General features: G+C 39.2%; 1 protein-coding gene across 1 annotated transcript in view; it reads right to left on the bottom strand.

The window, feature by feature from the left end:
• Window positions 1-24074, bottom strand: part of TARBP1 (tRNA guanosine 2 -O-methyltransferase TARBP1) — a 33647-nt gene that overhangs the window by 1296 nt on the left and 8277 nt on the right. Inside the window, exons 4-28 of the mRNA XM_083433875.1 lie at window positions 23843-23991; window positions 23165-23217; window positions 22068-22165; window positions 20774-20909; window positions 20595-20691; window positions 20008-20097; window positions 19679-19814; window positions 18533-18632; window positions 17317-17492; window positions 15967-16064; window positions 14963-15124; window positions 13711-13901; window positions 12957-13209; window positions 12684-12872; window positions 10866-11065; window positions 9727-9798; window positions 8816-8936; window positions 7968-8078; window positions 7443-7592; window positions 7047-7133; window positions 4867-5063; window positions 3281-3362; window positions 1380-1551; window positions 1005-1184; window positions 468-592 (exon numbers count right to left, since the gene is read on the bottom strand). Of these exons, the coding sequence (XP_083290001.1) occupies window positions 468-592; window positions 1005-1184; window positions 1380-1551; window positions 3281-3362; window positions 4867-5063; window positions 7047-7133; window positions 7443-7592; window positions 7968-8078; window positions 8816-8936; window positions 9727-9798; window positions 10866-11065; window positions 12684-12872; window positions 12957-13209; window positions 13711-13901; window positions 14963-15124; window positions 15967-16064; window positions 17317-17492; window positions 18533-18632; window positions 19679-19814; window positions 20008-20097; window positions 20595-20691; window positions 20774-20909; window positions 22068-22165; window positions 23165-23217; window positions 23843-23991 (3425 nt within the window). The remainder of the gene's footprint in view (window positions 1-467; window positions 593-1004; window positions 1185-1379; window positions 1552-3280; window positions 3363-4866; window positions 5064-7046; window positions 7134-7442; window positions 7593-7967; window positions 8079-8815; window positions 8937-9726; window positions 9799-10865; window positions 11066-12683; window positions 12873-12956; window positions 13210-13710; window positions 13902-14962; window positions 15125-15966; window positions 16065-17316; window positions 17493-18532; window positions 18633-19678; window positions 19815-20007; window positions 20098-20594; window positions 20692-20773; window positions 20910-22067; window positions 22166-23164; window positions 23218-23842; window positions 23992-24074) is intronic.

Here is a 24074-nt window from a genome sequence, read left to right as displayed (position 1 = left end):
CAGTATCCTTATAAGATTCATAAAGCCACACTGCTAGGTTCAATCAATCAAAACAAAAAAGGGGGGTATTAGGTTGGGAATCCATCTAGTGCAGCAACTCGTTTCCAGCTGACAGCCAGATGCCTCCATAAATCCCACAAACAAGCTATGAAGACAGTAGCCCTCACTCCCATGGTTTGCCCCCCACTCCAGCAATGCTAGTCGGAGATAACTTCAGGGACACACATGCTTAAAGTTCCCATTGAAATCAAAGAAATGTCAAAGTGCTTAACTGTAGTAAAACAGCCAGAGGCTCAACCCAGTCAATCACAGGAAAGAGTTGTAAAGGTAGCAGACTAATACATAACACTTCAACACTAGCATAAAGAATTTTAATCCCATACAATGTTAGGCAAGCCCATTCATGAAAAACTGAGGCAAGTTAAGTTACATTTAAGTAGTCAACAAGTAATATACTCTTTGCTCACCTCAATAAGGGAAAGCCATTGTTCAGCAGAAACACTGAGGTACTGAAATTGCTTGTCATTTATATAATGAAGGCTGCCAACAATGAGAGCCGACACCCCAAATATTTCACATGTACGACACAAGCCTACAAAGAAGCAGAACACTTTCATTTAATATGAGTCATATTTCATTAACTGAATGGGGCACTTAGATGCTGAAGAAGGGCATTCATGGTGGGTCTATCAGGCTATACAAAAATACAATAGCATGACTCACTCTTCCCTTAAAGATCTTAAACTAAGCATCCTCATCAGCCTATAACATGGCCCCGCAAACAACTAATTACTGCAAGTGGCTAAAGTACACTAATTTATGGTAATGTCAGGGGGGGAAGTGAAAGGCAGTTCTCTTTTGTGCTGTAGTTTGATGATTAAATGCAATTTCCATTGGAAATCCTCTATATATAGAGGTTGAATATATAAAGTTTGCTTTTTAAAAAATGTAAGTCACATAACATACTTTCAAATACTAGTAGTTTCAAGTGAGTAAGATCTTACCTCCTAAATTGGTAGGTTTATCAATGAGTGAAGCCACTACAATCAGTTTATTGTTTGCTTTTCCAAGTTTAGTAGCCCGATCTTGAAATACAAGCTCCAGAGTACTGTCCTTCCAAGGAATTATCTTTTTTTGAACATCTGTCCATTGCCTTTGGCTGCTTGATTCAGCTGAACTCAAACCTAAGATTGATTATTCAGTTACCTGAATGCAACAAACTCTGCTGAGAATCCTAGCATATTAGAAATTAAATACTGAGGGCAGATAATATTCTTCATAACCATTTAACATTTTGTGTTGTTAAAATACTGCACAATTAATTTTAAAAGAAGTATATAAAATATATGTGACTATTTAAGCCAGCACTAGTTATTTACCCAAATCTTGCTGAGACCAGTCACACTGCTTCAGATCAAGAAGTGAAGTTCGAGAATGAGAGAATGGAAATGTTGAGCTCAGTGGGATGTCTGTGAATGCTTTAAATTTAGATAGAGAAATCAATTCCTCTTCTGCAATTTCTGAAAGATGCGGCAAGGTGTGAAATATTGTCTGAAAAATAATATTTGGAAAATTGAACTAGCACTGAAAATGCCGAAGTATATTAGCCATGAACCAGTCGAAGTGAAGCATTAGTGCCCTATTATAATAAGAGAAACGAAATGATGATTCAGTCTGTCCTACTGATATTTCAGTGTACAGTTATACCTTGGATCTTGAATGCCTTGGCTCCCGAACAATCGAAACCTGGAAGTGGGTGTTCCGGTTTGTGAATGTTCTTTCGGAAGTCGAACGTCAAACAGGGCTTCTGCGGCTTCTGATTGGCTTCAGGAGCTTCCTGCAGCCAATCAGAAGCAGTGCTTTGGTTTTTAAACGTTTTGGAAGTTGAACAGACTTCCAGAATGGATTCCGTTCAACTGCCAAGGTATGACTGGGCTTAAATCTTATTGACTTTAACGGAAGGCAAGCATATTTAGAGTACAACCCCACCTGCAATGTCAGTAGGGAGATAAAATGGACATCATATGGGTATATTAAGAAGATCTGCCGTATCCAAAACCTTCCCACTTTCCTGACATTGGAGGGGAAATACCAAGAGTTGGTGTACTTCGTGTCTTGCCACCCTGGTCAGGAGGACTCTGGATTTGGCGGTTCTTCCACCATAAATCCAGTAGTGATGTATGGAAGTGAGAGTTGGACCATAAAGAAGGCTGATCGCCGAAGAATTGACGCTTTTGAATTATGGTGCTGGAGGAGACTCTTGAGAGTCCCATGGACTGCAAGAAGATCAAACGCATCCATTCTTAAGGAAATCAGCCCTGAGTGCTCACTGGAAGGACAGATCGTGAAGCTGAGGCTCCAATACTTTGGCCACCTCATGAGAAGAGAAGACTCACTGGAAAAGACCCTGATGCTGGGAAAGATGGAGGGCACAAGGAGAAGGGGACGACAGAGGACGAGATGGTTAGACAGTGTTCTTGAAGCTACAAACATGAATCTGACCAAACTGCGGGTAGCAGTGGAAGACAGGAGTGCCTGGCGTGCTCTGGTTCATGGGGTCACGAAGAGTCGGACACGACTGAACGACTAAACAACAACAACAAACCACCATAAATTCTCCACCCTAATTGAACTGCTCTGCCCACCTTCTCTAACTGCATAATGGCAATCCATAAAATAAGACATGTTCCAAGTAAGTAGTCATTTCCCAAAGCACATGCTTCTATATGGGGTTCAGGGTTGCGTACATCCTGAGGTTGCAAAGAAACGTGAAATTCAGACCCTGGATTTTCATTTTCTTATTTAATGTCTGTTTCTAGCTTTTATGAATATGTACAATATTGGATAAAATTTCAAGAAACAGAAGGGGTTTAGTGAATTTCTAAATATCTGGGGTGCGTGATTTAAGGGTCCTGTAGCAAAAGCTGAATAAGGAAGCAATCGTGTATTATCTGGAAGTAAGTCCTGTTGAGAACAATGGGGCTTATGCCTGTGAAGACATGCACAGGACTGAACTGTACATTAGGCAAAGTAAGCACACATATAAAAACAGTATGGTGCAGAATTAGGATGACTTTGGCAGTGAGACTGATGTTTTCAACACACACACAAAAATGCCTTTGCTTAATGACCTAAGGTCATCCAGTTAGTTTCTTGAATGAGTGGAAATTTGAAGCCATGTCTCCTTGATCACACTAGCAGTGTCATCGATTAGACAGATCTAAGGTTGTTTTTTTTAAAAAAACAAAATAAACAAAACAGTGAATATTTATGTACTTACCTCAACACAGTAATCCTTAAGTGGATGAAAGTTTTCAAAGAAAAAGTGTTTTTGGATGCGCTGCCAATTCTTTTTAGCATTCCTGCATTGTAAGCATAATAGTATGATGTATGACAAGAAAATGTCTCAATAAGCCTCTTTTTAGAACGTTACCAAAAAGCAATCCTAACCATGTATATTCAGAAGTAAGTCCTAGTTAATTCAATGGGGCTTACTCCCAGATAAGTCGGGTAAGGATTGCAGCATAATTCTTCTTTTCTATTACGATTTGGTCACTTTCCAACTAGTAAGCACAAGGGTAATTATGAGGTATTACACAACATCGCCTCGATCAAGGGAATTTCTTTGTGGTGCAAAGAGCGCCACGTGGTTTCAATAGAGGGACCTGATCTCCACATGGTTTCCTTTCACACTAAGCTGAGGTCTCTCCACTGAATAAATCACATTTGAGCATACACATATCTGTGAGTTAGATTCTATGGCTACGACTCATTGATTCATTGATAAAACTCATTGTTTTAAGCAATATGCATCACAATTCTTCCAGCCCTTTTCTGTGCTGAAACACTTGGGGCAAATTACATATTGCAGCTGCTTTTTATGGAATTTAAACAGTAGTTCCATGATTTGGCAGTGGAAGCTGCTGCAGAACAAACAGCTGGAAAAACTCATTTGTGGGTCTGTGAATCACAACATATATATATATATATATATATATATATATATATATATGTTATGAAATTTATATCTTTAACTTGTCCCATTTCAGAGGCTCTGGCCAGGTTAATAATATAATATAATATAATATAATATAATATAATATAATATAATATAATATAATATAATATAATGAATGAAATATATTCAAAGGATTAAACCTTCTTCCCCAGACCGTGCATAGTTCAAAGTTGCAATTCTAAGCATAATCACCTCAAGAGTAAGATCCACTGAACTCTATGGGACTTTCTTCTGCGTAAAAATGCTTACAATTTCATTATTATTTGTGTTTATATACAATGCACTATACAAGAGCAATCCTACTTTATACAACTACACGGTTATTACTTACCTGCCTTATTTGGTTCACCACTCAACATTCTTCCAGACATTAAGTCATATATTAATGCAGCACTTTCAGATCAATTTAACCTCACAGTCTCCCAAAGAATAAACAAATTGCCACACTATTGGTCTCTCCCTTTTACTCCACAAGCCACCAGTATCTTCTATCTAATCCATCAATAATAATAAGGAAGTGACTGACCTATATTCAAATAAGTGGAGTGCAAGTCAGTTTATTAAAATTCAAGAGACAAGCAGTCTAGTTTTCTGTTTCACAGGCCAGGTATGCTTCTGATGAAAAAGAAATCCCCAGACATTTTTCGTAATTTCACTTTATCTGTTACTGCTGAATTTGGTTTATTTTAAAATGTTCTAACTTGTTCAGATGAGACAACACAACTATGGGTATAACAAAGTGCTCCTTGAGAAAATCAGATTCATCCGTAAGTGGTCTAGAAAGTGTTTTCATTTTGGAGCATCATTAGTTTCATAGCAGTATTTTAAAAGGATTATGTGCTACTAACCCTGTTCCATGCATGCTTTCTGCTTGATTGAGACTACATTCAATAACTGGAGCTAAAGCTTCAAAATCTTCCACACACAATGCTTTACACATTCCCCAAATTTTCTTAAGGGCAATTAAAGCATAAAGTCGTACACTGAAATTGTGATGGAAACACCACTGTAGAACAACGACGAGGGCTTTCTTTAAGGCTGGTGTCTAGAGGGAGAAAGGCATTCCTTTAGTAGGTCATACATTTCTTGTAAGAAGCAATATGTAAGAAGTCGTATAACTATAACTCATCTAATTCCTAACGTGAAACATTTTTAAATTGACACGGCAATGAGCTGGAAGTTCAACTGAAGTTTTATCAAGAAATCCTACATCCAAACATAAGATTTACTCTAGCTTTTAGTCCATATAGAATTATACTTCTATGCATAGCCTTCAACTCTTAGCTAATTTGCAGCATTATAAAGCAACATATATCTGCAAATGTATATTAATTTTAATAATTAATAATAAATTGTCTTCCATCATTCAATAACATATTTTCAAAGTGGCCTACAAATTAAAAACAGAACAAAACAAACGCCAAAACATTGCAAAGTAAAAACTATTAACATTTCCTAATATTGCTAAACAACAACAACATATTATTTATACCCCACCCATCTGGCTGGGTTTCCCCAGCCACTCTGGATGGCTTCCAACGAAATATTAAAAATATAATAGAACATCAGACATTAAAAACTTCCCTAAACAGGGCTGCCTTCAGATGTCTTCTAAAAGTCAGATAGTTGTTTATTTCCTTGACATTTGATGCGAGGGCGTTCCACAAGGCGGGCTCCAATACCGAGAAGGCCCGGTGCCTGGTTCCCTGTAACTTCACTTCTCGCAATGAGGGAACCACCAGAAGGCCCTCGGAGCTGGACCTCACTTAACAGACCAATACATTCTAAAGCAGGCACCTGCAAACCCGTCCCTCCAGATGTTTTGGGACTACAATTCCCGCCATCCCTGACCACTGGTCCTGTTAGCTAGGGATGATGGGAGTTGTAGTCCCAAAACATCTGGAGGGCCGAGTTTGGGGATGCTTTAAAGTGAACATCAGTGTTGTGATGTTACAACGTAGTTATTAAAGAGGCAGCCGGGGGGGGGGGGGAGAGCTGTTTTCACATGCAGCCTAAAACTCCTAAGTACAGACGCTACGTGCACAGACCTGGGGAGGACATTCTAGAGCCAGTGCATCACTGCTGAGAAGACCCGATTCTCAGTCACCATTCACTAACCTCTGTAGCTGGAGGTATCTAAAAAAGGGCCTCTCCAGATGACCTTAATGAAGAAGCAGGCTTGAATGGGAGCAAGTGGTCTTCAAAATACGGAACTTTACAGGTTGGAACCACTTATTTAAACCTAGAAATGCATGGGGAACCAGTGAAACTTTTAAACATGCAAGATATGGTCCAAATGACCTGTGATAGTCAGCAATCTAGCCAAGTGAAGGCATGGGGGGGGCATTCTACCAGGAGGGGTATGATGAGTAAGGTGTAGGGAAAATGGATACAGAAAGGTTTTTCTCCCTTTCTCAAAGTACCTGAACCCAGGTCATCTAATTAAGTTGAATGGACAAAATGAAGTACTACTTCACAGCATATAGCTGAACTATGGGATTTGCTGTGATGGTCACCAATATAGATGGCTTTAAAAGGGGATTAGACAAATTCATGGAGGACAGAGCTATCAGCAGCTACTAGTCATGATAGCCATATTCTACCTCCAGAATCAGGGGCAGCACATCTCTGAATACCAGCTGCAAGGGCAGGCATAGGCAAATTCGGCCCTCCAGATGTTTTGAGACTACAATTCCCATCATCCCTGACCATTGGTCCTGTTAGCTGGGGATGATGGGAGTTGTAGTCCCAAAACATCTGGAGGGCTGAGTTTGCCTATGCCTGTGCTAAGGGATTAACAGCAGGAGAGACAGCCACTGTACTCATACCCTGCTAGGTGGCTTGTAATTGCTATCCAGTGGTTTGCCACTGGTTTGGAGTAGATAGGCCTTGGTCTTTAAAGTTTCTGAGTGGTCTTGAAAGGCAGCCCCATAAAACACATTGCAGTAACCTCAACAAGATATAGTTAGCGGATGATTATTATTTGTTCCCTACACCCCATTTCTCAGTTTCAACCAAAAAAATGTACCTTCTCAGATATATTTTGGAGAATTACGTCAAAATGTGACATCACTGCTAAAAATGTGCAAATGCTAGTTTTAAGCTGGTCTTCACCCTGAAAAATAAGCCATCTGTTAGTATCAAGGTTTCCCAATGCATGTAGTTCCTTATAGTTTAATTACAGCTTAGCAACCAATTTTGAACCCAGAAACAGTCATTCATGCCTCCAAAATACAGGGGCTTAACTGCTTTAACACAATTATTACATATATTATCAACGTCAATATATTCAATGGTAAATGTTACCCCTGTCCCTGGAATCCATTTAAGAAAAACAAAATTAATACTTGAATAGTACTTAAGGACTCAATAAAAACATATATGATTTATTCACAATTGAACAACCAAATACCTTACTACTCACATAGTTAAAACAATCCCAGAACTTTTGAAGAAAATGAGGAAACTTATGTAGAATCAATATGATATTCCATTCTATTAAGTACTTTACTGATGCTTGATTATTACTATGTCCAGCTTGTAGAATCCTGTCAATAGTTCTTGTTAAAATATCCTAGATAAAATAACAGGTATGAAATCAATTATACTTTGTAAACCTACATCAATCACACACAAACACACTACTCCTTCCTTCCCAGGGTTTTAAAAGGGTTTTCTTTCAAAACAGACAACAAACTAACAAAAATAAAAAGCAGTAAAAGAGCAAATGAATCATTTCAATTTAGCCAGTCAATTAAAAAACTAATAGTACAGCCACAAAAGCAGCCTACCTTCTTAATTCTAAGCAATTCTTCTTAGGGAAATTATATGCTGGAAGGAAGTCTTACATGCACCCCATTTTATAAATAGAAAAGCTGTTTTATTAATTAGCTTTCCCTTCATAAGTAATAAAATAAGTAATAAAAACAAATGCTATGAAAAACAGTACCTCATGAAGTTTTGGAAACAGAACTAGCAATGTCTGCCACAGTCGATTTTTAATTCTGTGTTGTAAGGAGTTCACATAATAGCGGTTTTTTGATTTGGTCATGAGTTCACCCTGTAGAGAATATAAATTTGCTCAAGCTGAATGCTTTGGTACTTTAGTTTCTTTCAGTTCTGGTTGAAAAGGTTAATCACAAGGGAGAGTCTAGGTCAAAAGAACAGCAGATGCAGGATACTTCTTCCTAGCATCTCCAAGCTAGATGAAAGATCACTGAATGCAGTAATTCGCAAGTAAGGAAGACCCTGTACACAACTCTCATAAAGATGACAGTACTCTAGCTGCAGAAATACATCCTGGATTTGAACGCTGTAGATATCTACAGTATACACAGAATGCAAAGAGGAGTTTTGGTTCTGAAAAGCGACAACTATTAAAGTTTAGTGTAGCTCAATCTAGTTTTGGAACTGGTTCCTTCTTCAGGAGCAACCTTACATATTCTGAAGCAGCTAACACAAATATCTGACGTAGCTAACACAATGCTGTTGTATATCTTGCCCCATGATTAATAGGTGTCATATAAGCAGCAACTTTTGGATAAGCTGCTTCATTCACACACCCCCAGGCTTTCACATTTTCCATCCCTTCTTTTCCATCATTTCCCATCTTATCTTTATTACAAGCTACAGTGACAGCAAAGCAAGCAAAGAAATGAAGGGCATGATTGCCACAAAACAATAACAGTATGGAAATAACCTCTGTGAGGGTACGGGGGCTGCTATTTCCCCAGCAACCAGAGCAGACCAACTGTAAAGCCAAGACATATGCACAAAGCACCATAAACAGATACCTACCCTATCAAGTAGTTTCATCACAAAGTCTTCTATAAACTTCTTGTGCAATGTATTTGTCTCATCCAGCAAGCACAGAAATTTGATGGCGCAAACTCTCACATAATGGTCATCTCTGTTCGTACTGTAATACAATATATTACTTTTTTTAATCCTCTGACCGTGTGCTCCCTTTTTTGCATAAGTCACTCCCCATTTCAGCTTTATATTTCAGTGGTGCAAACATCTACTTAAGGGAGCCACAATAATTGCTCCCCCCCCCCCACTTCTAATTTGGCTGGGCTGCTAGGATAAAGCAAACACTTGCATTTTTACAGGCAGATGCCCTACCAGGATCAAGTTTGAAACTGTGGAATTAATCTTGTTGAAGCTATATAGCATGATTTATGCCATAGATCAGGAATGAGGAATCTGAGGCTGGGGGGGGGGGGGGCAAATGTGGCTCTCATAACAGGATTAAGAATTTACCTAGCTCAACATGCTGTCTCTGTCTGACCATATCATGGAAACAAAATCTAAAGAGCTATTTTACACATGTCCAAAAGGCTTGGGACATGCCTTGGAGGATTTTTCACTCCCCATCTTCAAATGGCAAACAACTTTTGAAACTCTGCTCAGTTTCAAAACCATGGAAGACTGCTGTTGAAAACACACAAGCCCAGAATCTCATTGGATGAACAAAACTAGCTGTGCAGTTCTCTGGATCCTGGCTATAATGTTTGTAAGAGCACAGTTTCCTTGTTATTTTCTTTTTCATGATGACTTCCTAGCACCCTACTGTTTAGATAATTTTTTCTGAAGCACAATTCAGGAAACAATGATTCAGAAGAAACAGAAGTGGGGAGATGAATGTTATGAAGGGTACAGATACAGTGAATTATAACTATTATAAAACCAGGTGATGAAATACCGACCTTTCTGTAACAACATTTGCTGCACATTCATCTCCAATATTTTCTATAAAAGCACATACTTCCTGAACGAGTCTTGATGTATTTAAAAGGAGAAGAAAAAAATAGTGTTTTTTTTTCAATATTTACTTATTATAGTGTAAGGTTCCCTGCCATCATTAATCCACATAAAAGGGAGAAATTTCTTTGTTCTGCATTATTAACATAAACATCATAATCATACCAATCACCTTCACCCCCAGCCTATAAATGGATGATACAATAAAGCGGGAAATTTGTGCAGAGCTTCAGAAACTAAGGTTTGCTGGAAATGCAGTTCACTACCCTGAGAAATTAAGGAATCTCCATGTTTCTATTTTTATAGACTTGTTATAATTTCTATTCTTTGAAAAGTCTGGTATGTATTGTTGATATCTCTGACCCCCATTTTGTCTCTGCTTCAATATTTCTAACCTGTTTCCTGTGAGGATTTTGTTTATGCTTCATTTTGCATTTACTAAAAATGAAAAAATAGATAAATCCATAAGGACAACAGAAAGTCTTGTGGTACAGATCCATGCAAAATAATACATAATAAATGTACTGATCTTTAAGATGACACAAGACGCTTTGAAGTCCTGCTTGCACAACAGGATATCCTCTTCCTCCAGGCTCAAGTTCTCCTGAGGAGGATCCCTAAACCCTCGAGCCAATACAGTGGTACCTTAGAAGTTGAATGGAATCTGTTCTGGAAGTCCATTCAACTTCCAACGCATTCGAAAACCAAAGTTTGGTTTCTGATTGGCTGCTGGAAGCTCCTGCAGCCAATCGGAAGCTGCAGAAGCCCCATCGGATGTTCGGCTTCCCAAAGAACGTTCGAAAACCAGAACAATCACTTCTGGGTTTCAATTGTTCGGGTGCCAAAATGTTCAAGAACTAGGCTGTTCGAAAACCAAGGTATGCCTGTATTGAGGTTGTGCAGAGAGCTGGAGGAAGTAGAAGAGGAAAGGGAAGCCCCATCGCTCAAGTGAAACTTTGTTCCCCTTCTGGATACAACCCTTTGTTACTTTTGCTACAACAAAAACCAACTCTGGAAATTATTACATAAATCAGCAATACATTTCCCAAGTGCAACACAAAAGTAACATTGCTTTTCTTTTTACCTTTGATCACGCCTGAAAACAGTTCCAAATAAACAGGCCTCTACTACAAGTTCACTGTAATTGCTAGCATTTGAAAAAGCCTTTTCAACAGCATTCGGGTCATCAGAAGTAGGAAATAGCCAAGACTGACAGCAGTAAGTCAACAACATATTAAAGACGCCAGTCCTTGTTGAAGACATTTCAATCATCTGAAATATGATCTTAAAGAGGGGGGAAATCATTTCAATCATTTACTGGTTTTAGCATATTTTAAAAAAAGCAAGTCTTGTTTCAGTGGGTACAAATGAGTACCTCTGTAAAAGCAAGTTAGCATTAAAAGTTCACATTTTGCATACTACTGTTTAAGTAACATTTTTCTCCTATACGTTCCTGCATTTTAAGAAGTTTAAGAAACATGGATTTGAAGTAAAACAAAAGCATATATAGTTTATATAGTTATACAGTTAAACCTTGGTTGCTGAACGTAATCTGTTCCGGAAGCCCGTTCGGCTTCCGAAATGTTTGACAACCAAGGCGCGGCTTCCGAATGGTTGCAGGAGCTTCCTGCACTCAGCGGACGCCACACTGGACATTTGGCGTCCGAAAAATTTTCAGAAACTAGAGGATTTACTTCCCGATTTTCGGCGTTCGGGACCCGAGGTTTGACTGTATAGCATACATAGCTGTCATTTTTACACAAGTCTGATGGGAGGCAGCTTATATTCTGCATAGGTGCTGTCAGGTGCTGGTGTGGTTGCTCGAGAGCAAACAGGCAAGACTCCAAACTGTCTTTTCCAGGCTTTATTATCTGTACAAAACTATTTTCAGTGCAGAGTGTCGCAAATCCATGCCTGCTCAGTTGCTAGCAGAATCTGGGAGTGGGCGGTCCTTATACCTTCCCCAGCATAACAGTCATGTGACCCCCATCCTTCTCCTCCCCTCTCTGCGCCCAAACCTACTGCGCTGAGTGGGCGCTGGCAAAGGGGGACTTGCCTCCCCTCCACTTTGCTCAGGCTCGGTGTTAAGGCTCTCCCTAGCATCTTCTGATCCCTGCGCCCTTCCCCACTGGAGGCGGGGCTTCCCTCCTTGCCCGAGGAAGAACTGCTTCACAATATCTTTGGAGGCTCCCCTGTAACACAGTTGCCCTTCCACCTCTCACCTCTGAGCTGATGGCAGTTCCCTGACAGGTACATAGGAGGTGGCCTTTTACCAAGTGAGACCATTGGTCCATCTTCCTCAATACTGTCTACACTGAGTGGCAGCAGCTTTTGTAGTTTCAGGGAGGAGTTTCTCCCAACCGTACCAGGGATTGAACCTATGACCTTCTGCATGCAAAGCATATTCTTTACTACTGAGCTACATCCCTAGATTTAGTGGTTAAAAACATAACAGCAACCAAGCTTCCATATGCTTGCTTCATACTGACCTGGGGGAAAGCTCAATTAAAGATTATGAGCAAGTTTTGAAAATCATAGTTCTTAAACAAGATAGCATAAGATTTTGCCTGAGCACAGGGCCCTTTCACATGAGCTGCCATCATATCAGAAAGTCTCTAATTGATCGAAGAATCTCCGAACTGGGAAACTAGGTTACCAGCTCCAGAACAACCTAGGATATTAAACCAAATTAAAACAATGAATTGATTCTGGCTTCTTCCAGAGTTAGTAACCATAGTTTCCCAGTTAACCAGGGGATTCCAAGTTTAACCATGGCTCAAGGGCTATGTGCAGAAGCAGAACACTTGTGCACACCTCAGGTTAACAAGCTGAGATACGATAATCTGAACACAACTGCCAAGAATAGAGATTGCAGGAAGAACAAGAAATGTAAAACATTTACCTCTTTTATCCTGGTGTATGCCTGACTCTTGTTCTTTGCTGCGGCAGCAAGAATTTCAGGATCAAACACAAACTGAACAAAAGCTTTTAGATTGGGCCAAAAGATCAGCTGTGTGTTACTAAGAGCAAATATAATTTTCCATGCTAAGTCAAAAGCCTCTATGCACAGAGATTCAGAGGATTCCAAAAGCTAAAGACAAAAAGAAGTAGCATTTAGTTTTTCAGAAAATATAAAGCCATGTAATAAATTCATACATTGTTTTAAACCATTTACCTTGGAAACAACTATTTTCATGGAATGAAACACAGGTAAAATATGATCAGAAGGAAGAATTGTCACTGCTTCCAGCGCAGACTGTAAAATTCTTGTGCATTTTTGAACATCTGGCAAAAAGTGCTCCATATTTTTGTCCTTAGAAAGCTTTTGATAATTATTTAGAACAAAATGAAGACAAACCCACTGATCATGTATATAACACGCTACAATTTTCCCCCATCCTTGATGAGATGCTGGCTCTTCAAGATAACTGTAATAAAAGTTGAAAAATATTTCAGTTCACCTTTGCTTTTTTTAAAAAAGAGAAATGTACTGTATTGTACTCCAAGGAAAGGAATAGACTAAATTAAATGTCTAGCAACAGCTCAAGACCCAATAAAATTAATTAACAGTACAACCCCACAGACATAACTGGGAACATACTTCCAAGCTCATGATCACATAGAATTTAACTAAGGCTGCAATCCTAACCTCACTTACCTGGGATTAAACTTCATATAAATCAATGGGATTTATTCCTGAATAGACATGGTTAGGATTGCAGTCTAAATCCTAAGAGGAAAATGCTTACATATTAGGAAATGGGATAGTAGGAACACATCTAGAACAGGAATGGCAGAAGACTAAAGAAGCCTTTAAGGTATTCTGCTTTTATATATATAAAGGTAGGATTTAAGAAAACAGATAGAAGTTAGAATAGTAGATTTCTCTCCAATTAAAATTTGTTAAACAAAGTGATTAACACAAATACCTATCTTTTTCCATACTGCAAGGCTTCTTTAATACATGGTTAAGTTGAGCACAGGAAATAGTTGTTTTTAGGGTTTCAACAGCTGGGAGAGATTCAAGCTGAAGATCTGGCTTCTGATCAATAATTTCACAAATCACACTTAGCGATGCCATACTCACTACCTTCTGAATCTGTTCCCCAAGTTTTACCTCCTGAAAGCGAAGTTACACAGGTAATTTTCAAACTCTTACAATGTGTTCTAATAAAGTATGGAAAAAATAAATATCAATAAAAATAATTATACTAGTCTGAATATAGAATAAAAGGTCTGTTCCACATAGTAGTTTAATTTTAAAAACTCAAATAAGTGACATATTTTATATGTAGCTGTTCAGCAAATGAGGTAGATGAAGAGAAGCCCCCTTTCCTCCCCCAGTATATATTCAGCTGCCAGGTGGTTTGAATAGATTAGATTAACATTGTGAGGAGGAAGCATGGCATGTTCTACACAAGATGGAGACAAAGGGATGGGAACAGGCCCTGTACAGCGAAAGTAGGATATGAAGACTGGGCCTGAAGAAAGGTGTTGCCTTTGGGTTGGAGGAAAGCAGCAGGCTGGGTATAGAATTAGGCAGGGACTCTATTTCCTTCTAATGTCAAATTGTAAGGATTTGTATAATTGCCATGTGAACCATCTAACACAAGATGATTATCAGAAAATGTGGCCACTTTTTATTTCAAGGTTTTCTTCTTTTTATACCTATTGCCCAAACTCTTGATATCAAAGCACAAAGAGAGAAGTGTGTGAGTCTCACTTTACATTCCTTTTCACTAGCTACATTGAGGTATTTTGTACTGGCTTGGAGCCAAAGCGGCATCACAAATTCTTTTTGAAACTTCCCACCCACTTTCAAAAGCAATTTGCCATTAGACATGGAGGGCACTTGGCTCACGTAATCAGTTTCACGGCTCTTTGGACCCTAGCCCTAATAAACTGATCTGGTCTTATTTCAATACAGCACTAAAAATTGGGATATCTGACCATAGTCTGTTTTCATTACTTTTAGACTACACATCAGAAAACTGGAAAACATTAGCTGGTAAATGTATCTGTATCTATTATGGCATATCAAGAGTATTTGGTTTTCTACTGTAAACAGAAGAGTGCCACAACATTTTAAAATCCAAGCTGCTCTCCTCTCCTTTCAAAAGTAGTGCAAAGGAGTATTTTGTGAAAATATGTGCACTGTGCCTAAGCATTATGACTCAATACCTTTTCACTATTTCCCTCTTGAACACTGCAGAGAGAGGTCTTTATCAGAGAGGAGATGAAGCTGCAGATCGATGGTCCTTTTTTCCAGCCATTGACTGAGCAAATGTTCATCAGCTCTGACAACACTTCTAGATATAAATTACAGCGCTGCAGATCTGAAATCTGAAGGGATACGTTATTAAAACAAAACCTAGGATATACTGTCTGCACAATTAGTTACTTTAATATTAATGCCAAGTTCCAAAGTAGCTGCTTTAGACATGCTCAGTATAATTTTTGACTTTTCTTTAACTGGCATGTTGCCTCCAGGCCACACCATGGATTGCCTTGAAAACAAACAAACAAACAAACAAACAAACAAACAAATCTCTGTTTCAAAAGCAGATTGCCATGTGACACAGAAGGCTGCTGATATAAGATACATTTGGGCATGCAAAACTATGTTGATGGTTAATTAGATCCAGATCTAATGATTCTTGTTCTGCAGAGAGCTCTTCAAAGCATTAACAGAGCCCTAATGTCCTTCCGTCCCCCTGCTTGGCATGAATGCAGGAATGTGCAGGCAGGCAGCATGCAAGAGCAGGTCACAGATTCAAAGGTCTGTATGTCCCCATCCATCCCCACATTCTGCTCAAGTTATGGCAGGCAACTGCTTCACATTAATCTAACAGCCTCAATGGCCTGGTTTGCACTAAGCCTCAGTTAAAAACCAGTGTGAATACTACACCAGCTCCTCCATTACAATAACTTGTCAACCAACATACTCATTTTAACTGTGTGACTGGATCTGCACTTTTGCATTTGGTTTCAAATATTTTTACATGGCTAGAGAGAAATTTTAAAACATCTGTTTAAGTAAATGCTTTTCACAATGTTTGTTGACAAAGCATTTCTGTTTTAAATATTTTTCTGAACATTCCAAATGAATACACTTTCACAATATTGCTACCCTTCTGAATTAAAATAATAATAATTCCAAGCCAATATTTACACTAAGTACTTACAGTATTTAATTCATTTGCTGTAAGTCTTCTGAGGAGAAAATCCAAAATACTTTCTGTGGCAGTCATAAATGAATTCTGGAGAAATGCTATTATCCCATCTGTATGAAGATACATGTAATTAAAATACTGGTAGTACCATTATTCCCAAAGCTGAACAGTAAGCCTGCAATTTATGCAAGGGTTGCATTCCGGGGATTGCCCCTGAAACCAAAATTGTGTCTAGCCAAACCTCACTGGGTTCAAGGGCAAGTAGGATCGCCAAAGTCCAGGAACCCTGCCTGCTTTCTGCCCCGTTTTACTTAGTGTTTGCATAAAAGCCATGTGCGTAAAAGCTGAATGTGCACAAGTTAAATGTTGCAGGCTTACAGTATCATACACATGTGATGTAGTACACAATGAAGTTACCATGGTAAGACATATAATAGGATGTATCATTCAAAATGACAGATGCACACCCCATATCACAGTTCACAGTCCCCAGTTGCATGCTTTTACTTTTTTAAAAACGTAGAATGCATTATTGATCCCCCCAGTTTCCAAATGTCTGGCATTCTAAAGGCAGCTCTTGGGGCCATTTTGAATGGAAATTTTAAAGAATTAATCCAGAGATGAAGCATGCTGAAAGGGGCTGGTAGAATCAAACTTTCCCACCCTCTCCCTCCCTCTGCTGCCCTGAAAAGCCTCTTCCTGTGGACAGGAGTCCCTGTTGAATGAGGTGGAATGTGGGACAGAGGCTGGGATGCCGGGTGTAGGGAGAGATCCCTGAAAAGTAGAGGTAACTTCTCCCATTCTCCCCACCCTCCTGTGCCACAGGGCAGCCCATTCAGCAGGGTCCCAGGACCTTCAGGAAGGACTTTGGGGTGGGGTGGGGATGTTGGGGGCCTGCTGATGGGAGGATAGGGCAGCAAAGCACTTCCACCAGCCCCCTTCACCTTTACCAAACCTCTTGATCAAACCCACAAAGATGTTTAAAACAACAGCTATATTTTAGAAGTACTTTTTATTCCGCATGCCTCATTCTGAAGAAAAATAGAACCCCTACTTGTAAGGCAAAACAGGACAAAGATTACCAGGTTTATCAACACTAACTGTATACCACACGGTAGCTTAACATGCCTGTTTTTTCTGAGGTATCCAAATTATCTCTGAATTTAGGTGTTTGTTAAGAATATAGTAATTCCTTATTAGATGCATTCTGGACATTTTTAATACGGCCATCTGCTTTTCATGTGAATTCCTGTTTCAAAGCAACTTACTACAATTTGTATTGATGAGTCTATTAGCCTAATTTTGTTACAGCAGTTAGAAGGGCAAGATTCATAAGAGCAACATACTGAATATACCACTAACCAACTCGTGGACTGGAACATTTGATTGAACAAGTCTGCAGTAGCTTCAATAGCAGCTGTAGGCTTTTATCGGTTTTCAGTGATGAGATGTAGGGATTAGTGCCAAGTTTCAGCAAGACATCTAGCAGAGGGTTTAGGAGAGCCTTCAGCTCAATCCGTTCTGTGCTGCCATTGACACTACACAAAACAAACATTAAAAAGAGAAACATATTCCACTGTCTGTATTGCTGACTTCTGGGTAGATAAACTGCATTCACCTTCCAACTGAGCAAAAAGCAGAACATACCTCAGCCTACATTGTATGCTATCAAGCAGGAATGGTGTCACGTTCGAACACCCAGGGCTGGCACGGTTTATTTAGTTATTTTTATAAGAGTGGATAAACCAAAATAAATACACAAAATGTTCCAACATTTGTTTATACTCTGGGAAAACACAACAGTGGTTAGTAACAGATGACAGGAGGTTTTTTTGATAGCTGAAGGCAGTTTGAAAGACAGAAAGCTGCTTGTACTGGGGACACATAACCAACTTTTGGCTCCCTCTCTGTCTCTCTCATTCTCTCTTGTATTATTTAGAAAATCTGTAAAGCCTGTTTGGCCAGAGACAACAGCGGAACAGAAGAAACACATGCAATGTGGTCTCCCAAACCACTTTCAATTCTCTTAAAAAAACAAATGCCCAATCAAGTCATTTTTTTTCTTATGGTGCCAGTCTCTAGGTAGTAATCAATGAACAGACAATAAGTCAACACTCCACCAATCCACAGTTGCTCATAGGAATTCTGAACTCAAAGCTCCTGAAATACCTCTGAATACACTGGCTGTGTCACAAAAGTTTGTTATTATCTGTACAAATCACTTTGTCCACACACACTGAAAAGAAACAATAAATTTCTATGCAAGATGTAGGCGAGGTAATCCACAAAACATTCAAGCAAACATCTCTGTGCTTAAAGCCAATTTGTGAGCTGCCTTTCACCAAATATGACCAACAGCTCATTTACAGCGAACTCAAAATGTCATTGTTAAGAAAGTGTTTTAAGAACCCAATGTTTTTTTTGGGGTGCTATTTCATATATATCTACAATCTTTACATTATTCCACTTAGCTCAAACCTTTCCTTGGATGTAATATACTAAAGCTAACAGGACAAAGCCGGCTCAAGTGACTTGTGGTCCACATCCAAAGCAAATGCAAAGAAAACAGGGTGTCTACCTGTATACATGTTTCATCTCTTCCACATCTGCAGTCAGCAGAATCATCGTAGCAACAAGTTTAGCTTCAAACCAGTCAGGCATAAGGCAGTCTTCTGCAGCTGTAAAAAAATAATACTAGTTTGTACAATGTTGCAGAGCTCTGCCTGAACGAGTATGTCATGCCGTTGCGGTGCGGGTGCAGGCGCGCTGGGCACCCACAGTCTGGGGCCCCGAGTCAGCACCGCTGGCTTCTCCTGTGCCAGCAAAGTGGTTCTGGAGGGAAAGGGAGAAGGATCAACGATGGTAAGGGGCTTTGCTAGAGAACACATGCTGAGATAATGCATTCTGTAGCTAAGAGTCTCTGACAGAAGTGTCACGCACAGAAATAAAATGAAATAAGCAATGAAGCTGATTGTTTTTATGAATGCTGTTGTACGATATGCTTTGAAGTAGACTCTTTAGTTAATAGAACATAGAAACAACTGAGATAAGAATTGCGCTTGAGAACTTCAGTCGTTTTAATAATTTACCAGGACTTTGGAAATCCTATTCCCAGTTAAATTAGCGAACAATATGCCTAGTGATTTTAATGAGGGATAAACCCCAGGAAATTGATACAAAATGACTAAGAAGCAAAGAGCTACTTTATATATGCTGAAGGGCTTGTGCACACACAGTGGGATTTTTGACATTTTTGCTTTGAACAGCATGTCACACCAGTGCTTTTCAAACTCCTCTTGGATTCAAAAGTGGTTTGCCAAGAGGCATGAGCGGCTACTTTTCCACAAGCACAAATCCAACCCCCTTCTCAATGCATGTAATTCATCAAATCTGAGTCTTTATAAATATTTGCAAAGAGCTTCTATACAAAAGCAAACTTGGTGGCATTGTCCCAGCAGTAGGGCAGTGAAACCCACAATTTCAGCATAATTGGGAATTCTGGTAAGGTGTGCAGAAATATATTACACGGCAATCTACCTCTGATCTTTGACCCCTCCTCACAAAGCACCACCTTCAAAACAACATCATGTATAAACCAGGAAGTGTTCCAAACACTTTTATGCAGAACTAAATAATCCTTAATCCTTAGGAACGGAACTATTTAACAAATGTGCTCATTGCTTACATAAACAGTATTATTTATAATATTTATAAAACTACTTACAATTGGCTATAGGTGTTTTCAGATAATCCTCCACAAGGGATTGTGCATAAACACTTAATGCAGTTTTGTCTTGAGGCACATTGCAGTTTAAAGGCTTTCGAAAGTGCTTGTCATTTACACGCAACCAATTACAAAGCTAAGAAAAACAAAATATTTATTTATTTATTTTTGTTTTATTTATTAAATTTCTATACTGCCCTGCATTCAAAGATCACAGGGCAGTTTACAGCACAGAAACACAAAAGGCTTAATCGGAATAATAATAATACACATCTAAAATGCCATAATGACTAACCAATTTCACAAAAGTTTGCTTTCACTTCTCTCACCATTGTCCACAAAACAGTCCCTCTGCCTAATGACTCTTCTGGTTTCAGAGATACAATGAAGTTTGCAATATCTGAAAGGGACACTTTCTCCTAAGGAAAGAAATGTAAGTAGCATTCATTTGAAACCAAGAAAAACAATATTTAGGTTCAGAGTTGTGTTAATCATTTTGCAATGTTACACATCTCTCCCTACTCCAAACTCCTTCAAGCTTAATAGCAAAGTACCACAATGCAAGTGTTCTACTCAGAGCAGTTCCAATAGAACGAAGTGCAAGGTGCAATATGCAAAGATGTCATCGCAAGTCTAACACAGTACTTAGGGTAGTCATGCATTTTAATGCCACAATGGTGTGTAAGAATGTCCAAGCCAATGGCTTTTGTTTTCTGAAAACTTGGCATCTAGAAAAATGAAGCAAAGGAGGAAAACATTTCACCTGAGATTTAAGAATGGTAATCAAATGATTCTAAAATTCTGTATCTTTTAATTCAAAGAAGTAGCAAACCTTATCCCCTAAAGCTTTATAAAAGTACTCAGCTATATTTTATGCCTTTCCAGTGCGACTATATTTCAGAATAGGAAGACTTACTACATCTGTCAAGAGTAGAGCTGCTTTAAGAAGATAGCACTGAGCAGCTCCCCGTAGGAGAATCTGATGGGTGATCATGGTGCACTGCAGGACATCTCTGCAAAGGATAAGATACATGCTTTGAAAAGTTAAAACAATGAACTGAGGACTAGTCACACAAACAACACTCAAAACGGTACCTCAGAGCTAGGAGTCCTTTGGTATCTAGTACTCTATATGCTGGAATATTTGCCAGTGCCATGGACAGAAACAAAACTGGAACAGCACACCAGTGCCTATTGCTCATCTTCTGTATAAACTTTAACAAAAAACTACCTTTAAAAAACAAAAGAAAAACAAGATTTTTGTTAAATCATCTAACATAAAACAATGCTAACCCCAAAAGTAAGCCCAGCAGTAGAAAGCCATTTTTCCAAGGGGGAAAAATGATGGATTACATTCCCTAAGTCCACATGATCTCTTCATTAATTCCAGCCTCAACAGCTTGTTTGACCGAGGGCTCAGATGTACGTGACAGCAGAGAAAAACATGGTAGTACAGGCGGTAACCGTTTCGCACATGTCCAATTGCTGTATGACCGCCAACATGAAGGTCCTTTTGGACCCAGAAGAAGGGCGGAATGGGGACAGAGTGAGACGGGGCAGGAGAGGCCCCCCCAACATGCACAGGGGCCAGGAATGCAACCCTCACACAAAACTGTTGCTGTCTGTACGACACACAGCGGGTGCCGGACAGAGCAGCATTATGACACTGTACACATGCTGACTTAAATGGGCAGAAGAACACCACAAACCTACTATGCACTGTGAATGATTCCTGAGTGTAAACGCTTTCACCATCTCCCTCAGATTCTGACCCCAACCACCATGGAAAGCATAACTAAAGGAAAGTCAATGTAGGGCAGTGCTTAGAGTGTATGACTCAAGGATCAAGGATCCTAGCTGAGCTATAAAGCTCATTGGGTGACCTTGAGCCAATCAGTCTCTCTGAGCCTAATGTTTCTCATGGGCTTGTTAGGAGCTCAAGATGAGTCCTGGGAAGAGACACACGGCACCCTATATTTTGGACAATGGGATGACAATATAATAAATGAGAAAAAAGTAAAGGTCCCCTCAGGACCGCCTATCTCCAGTCAAGTTAGGAAGAATGGAAGGAAGGCAGCAATCCAAGAACAGAGGTAGTTCTGTGCCCTTGCACAGTAGTTGCCAGCTTCTCCAGTCTGTCCACCCATACTCAAGGGGAATGCATGTAAACAAAGCTATGAGAATGAAGGCTGGGCACTTTTTGCATTCAACTGTGCTAGACTCATGGCATAAGCAGGGTGGAAGTCTAAGTGAGATGGCTTTATATGCCGGGCACACACAGCCACTTCCTCTCTTTCCAACCACCTCCCTACTTTGGCCACTTGGCATGAATGAAGCGGACAGGTGACTTCTATGCAATTCCAAATCGTAATATTTTAAATAAACATACTTTTTTCCTTCTCGGGGAGGCTTGTGAAAAAGGTAGCCAAGAACATTTGCAATTTCGTTCCTAAAGGAGGACAGGTTCCGATAATCTGTCCTGATAACCTGTTAAATGAAAAACAGAAATATGGTAGAAGAAATTCAAAGACAAAACTGTCAACTTTATCAATTAAACAAATACAGTTTACATACTACTAGAAACTATATGCAGATATTTGTTACATTGAAGTATAAAATAACTTACAGGTTATTTTATAAAATAACTTACAGGCCACCTTTAATATCAGACCAATATGTCGGAACCAAGCTAGCCTCTCTCAACGAGCAAAAATATTCTGTGCTAGTAAACCACTGATGAACAGAGCAATTCAAACCCCTGTCAAAGGAAGGTACATCCATCCCAGAAACCTCCCAGTACATCCACGGAAGCTGTGTAAGTGTATGAGCAGCACCAGCTGCTACTGTCATAGCAAGGGCCAAAATGGAATAGGTTGGGAATGTGTCCCCTGTACCCCCTGCAGATTAGACCCCATAACTACACTAGTCTGAACTTGGTGCAGTTAATTTCCCCTCTCATTGGTTTCAGTGGGTGAGACAATTTAAGGGTAAGGAATACAGAAATAAAAAGGCAGAAAAATGCTGAAGCCCTGGTCACATCGAGCCTCTGGATGTGGAAGTGATTCTGCCCCAGATTCCCACTTCTACTCCAGAACTTAGAATTGCTCTACTTAGAAAAGTTTCCGTCCCAACAAAAGAACATCCTCCTAACACACCTAGGAAGTTTTTTTTTATAATTATAATCATCATCATTTAACACTAAAAATCTAGAAATCTGAGAGTAATGTTTTCTGTACTTGCTCCAGTTCTCTCTCATCTTTTGTGGGATAGGACCCTTAGAACTGCCTGCAGTACTATAAATGTAGGTGCACCATATATTTACATAATTCTATGGCAATGAAACCTGGTGGGGTTTTTTCAATCCCTGTCCTCAATGGAGGAAAATCCATAAATACCTGCAAATATTCAGCCCTATGTAAGTGGCATTTAAAAATCTGTTTTAGTATCTATAGAAATTCAACAAGTTGTCAATGAATAATTTATTACCTGCTATAGAGAGAACTTTCCGAAAGAGCATCCATTAAAGGGTCAATAATAAACTAAAGAAAGAAAGGAAGCGTGCTTGTATTAAAAGCTGTAACACAGACACAAAATGGTATTTATCCTGCAAAACATGTATGGATGTTTAATCAGACCTGTATTAGTAGAAAAGTCAGTATGAAACTGTAGAAATTATGAATCAGCCTTATGAACATGCTAAAGAAAAAAATACCCCAAAAGATTTATATACATGACAGCAGGGAGTAAGAGAAACGAAAGTACTTCCTGAACTGTATTATGTAATGAGGCTATTCCCGTAAAAATAAAATTAAAAGTGCAGATCTGTTACCATTACAATTAATCACCAAAAATGCTGTGGCTAGAAGGATCCTACTCACTACCACTTTTCCCGCATATCAAAAATGAGATGAACCTTACTAAGGTAATGGGCACAATTGTTTTTCTCTGCCCTTATAATCAGAGCAAACCAGGCAGTGTGTACCCTAGACACTGGTGGACAAGCTGGTATGCTTACGAAGAGAATTATGTTTTCCTTGTGTTCCCTTCAAGAGCAGCAAACTTTTAACATTCCCCCCCACCCCCCAGGATAATATAGACAATGGAGCAAACTTCAGGAGGTACAATACAGGAAATCTTAGGAGGGGAAAGGGAAGAAAACTTTACCTCTGAAAATCCTGGTGACATAGGGATGTGTTTTGTTTGCCAGATGTCAAGAAAGTGAATTACACCTTCCTTTGTCAATGTTTTGTTTTCACTCTCAAACATTCTTTTGTAAATGCACATATGCCACGATGGGTGAAACACCCAACTATCTGTTGCAAAAAACAGAATTTTTACAAGGGTACACAATGACAGCAATCTCGACATATATTTTATCTGTATGCAGGAAGTAAGG

This window comes from Podarcis tiliguerta (assembly GCF_965153285.1).
Source record: "Podarcis tiliguerta genome assembly, chromosome: 3".
NCBI classification, from domain to species: Eukaryota; Metazoa; Chordata; class Lepidosauria; order Squamata; family Lacertidae; genus Podarcis; species Podarcis tiliguerta.
The sequence above is the reverse complement of the archived record's forward strand: the minus strand, read 5'-3'. Positions and strand labels throughout refer to the sequence as shown.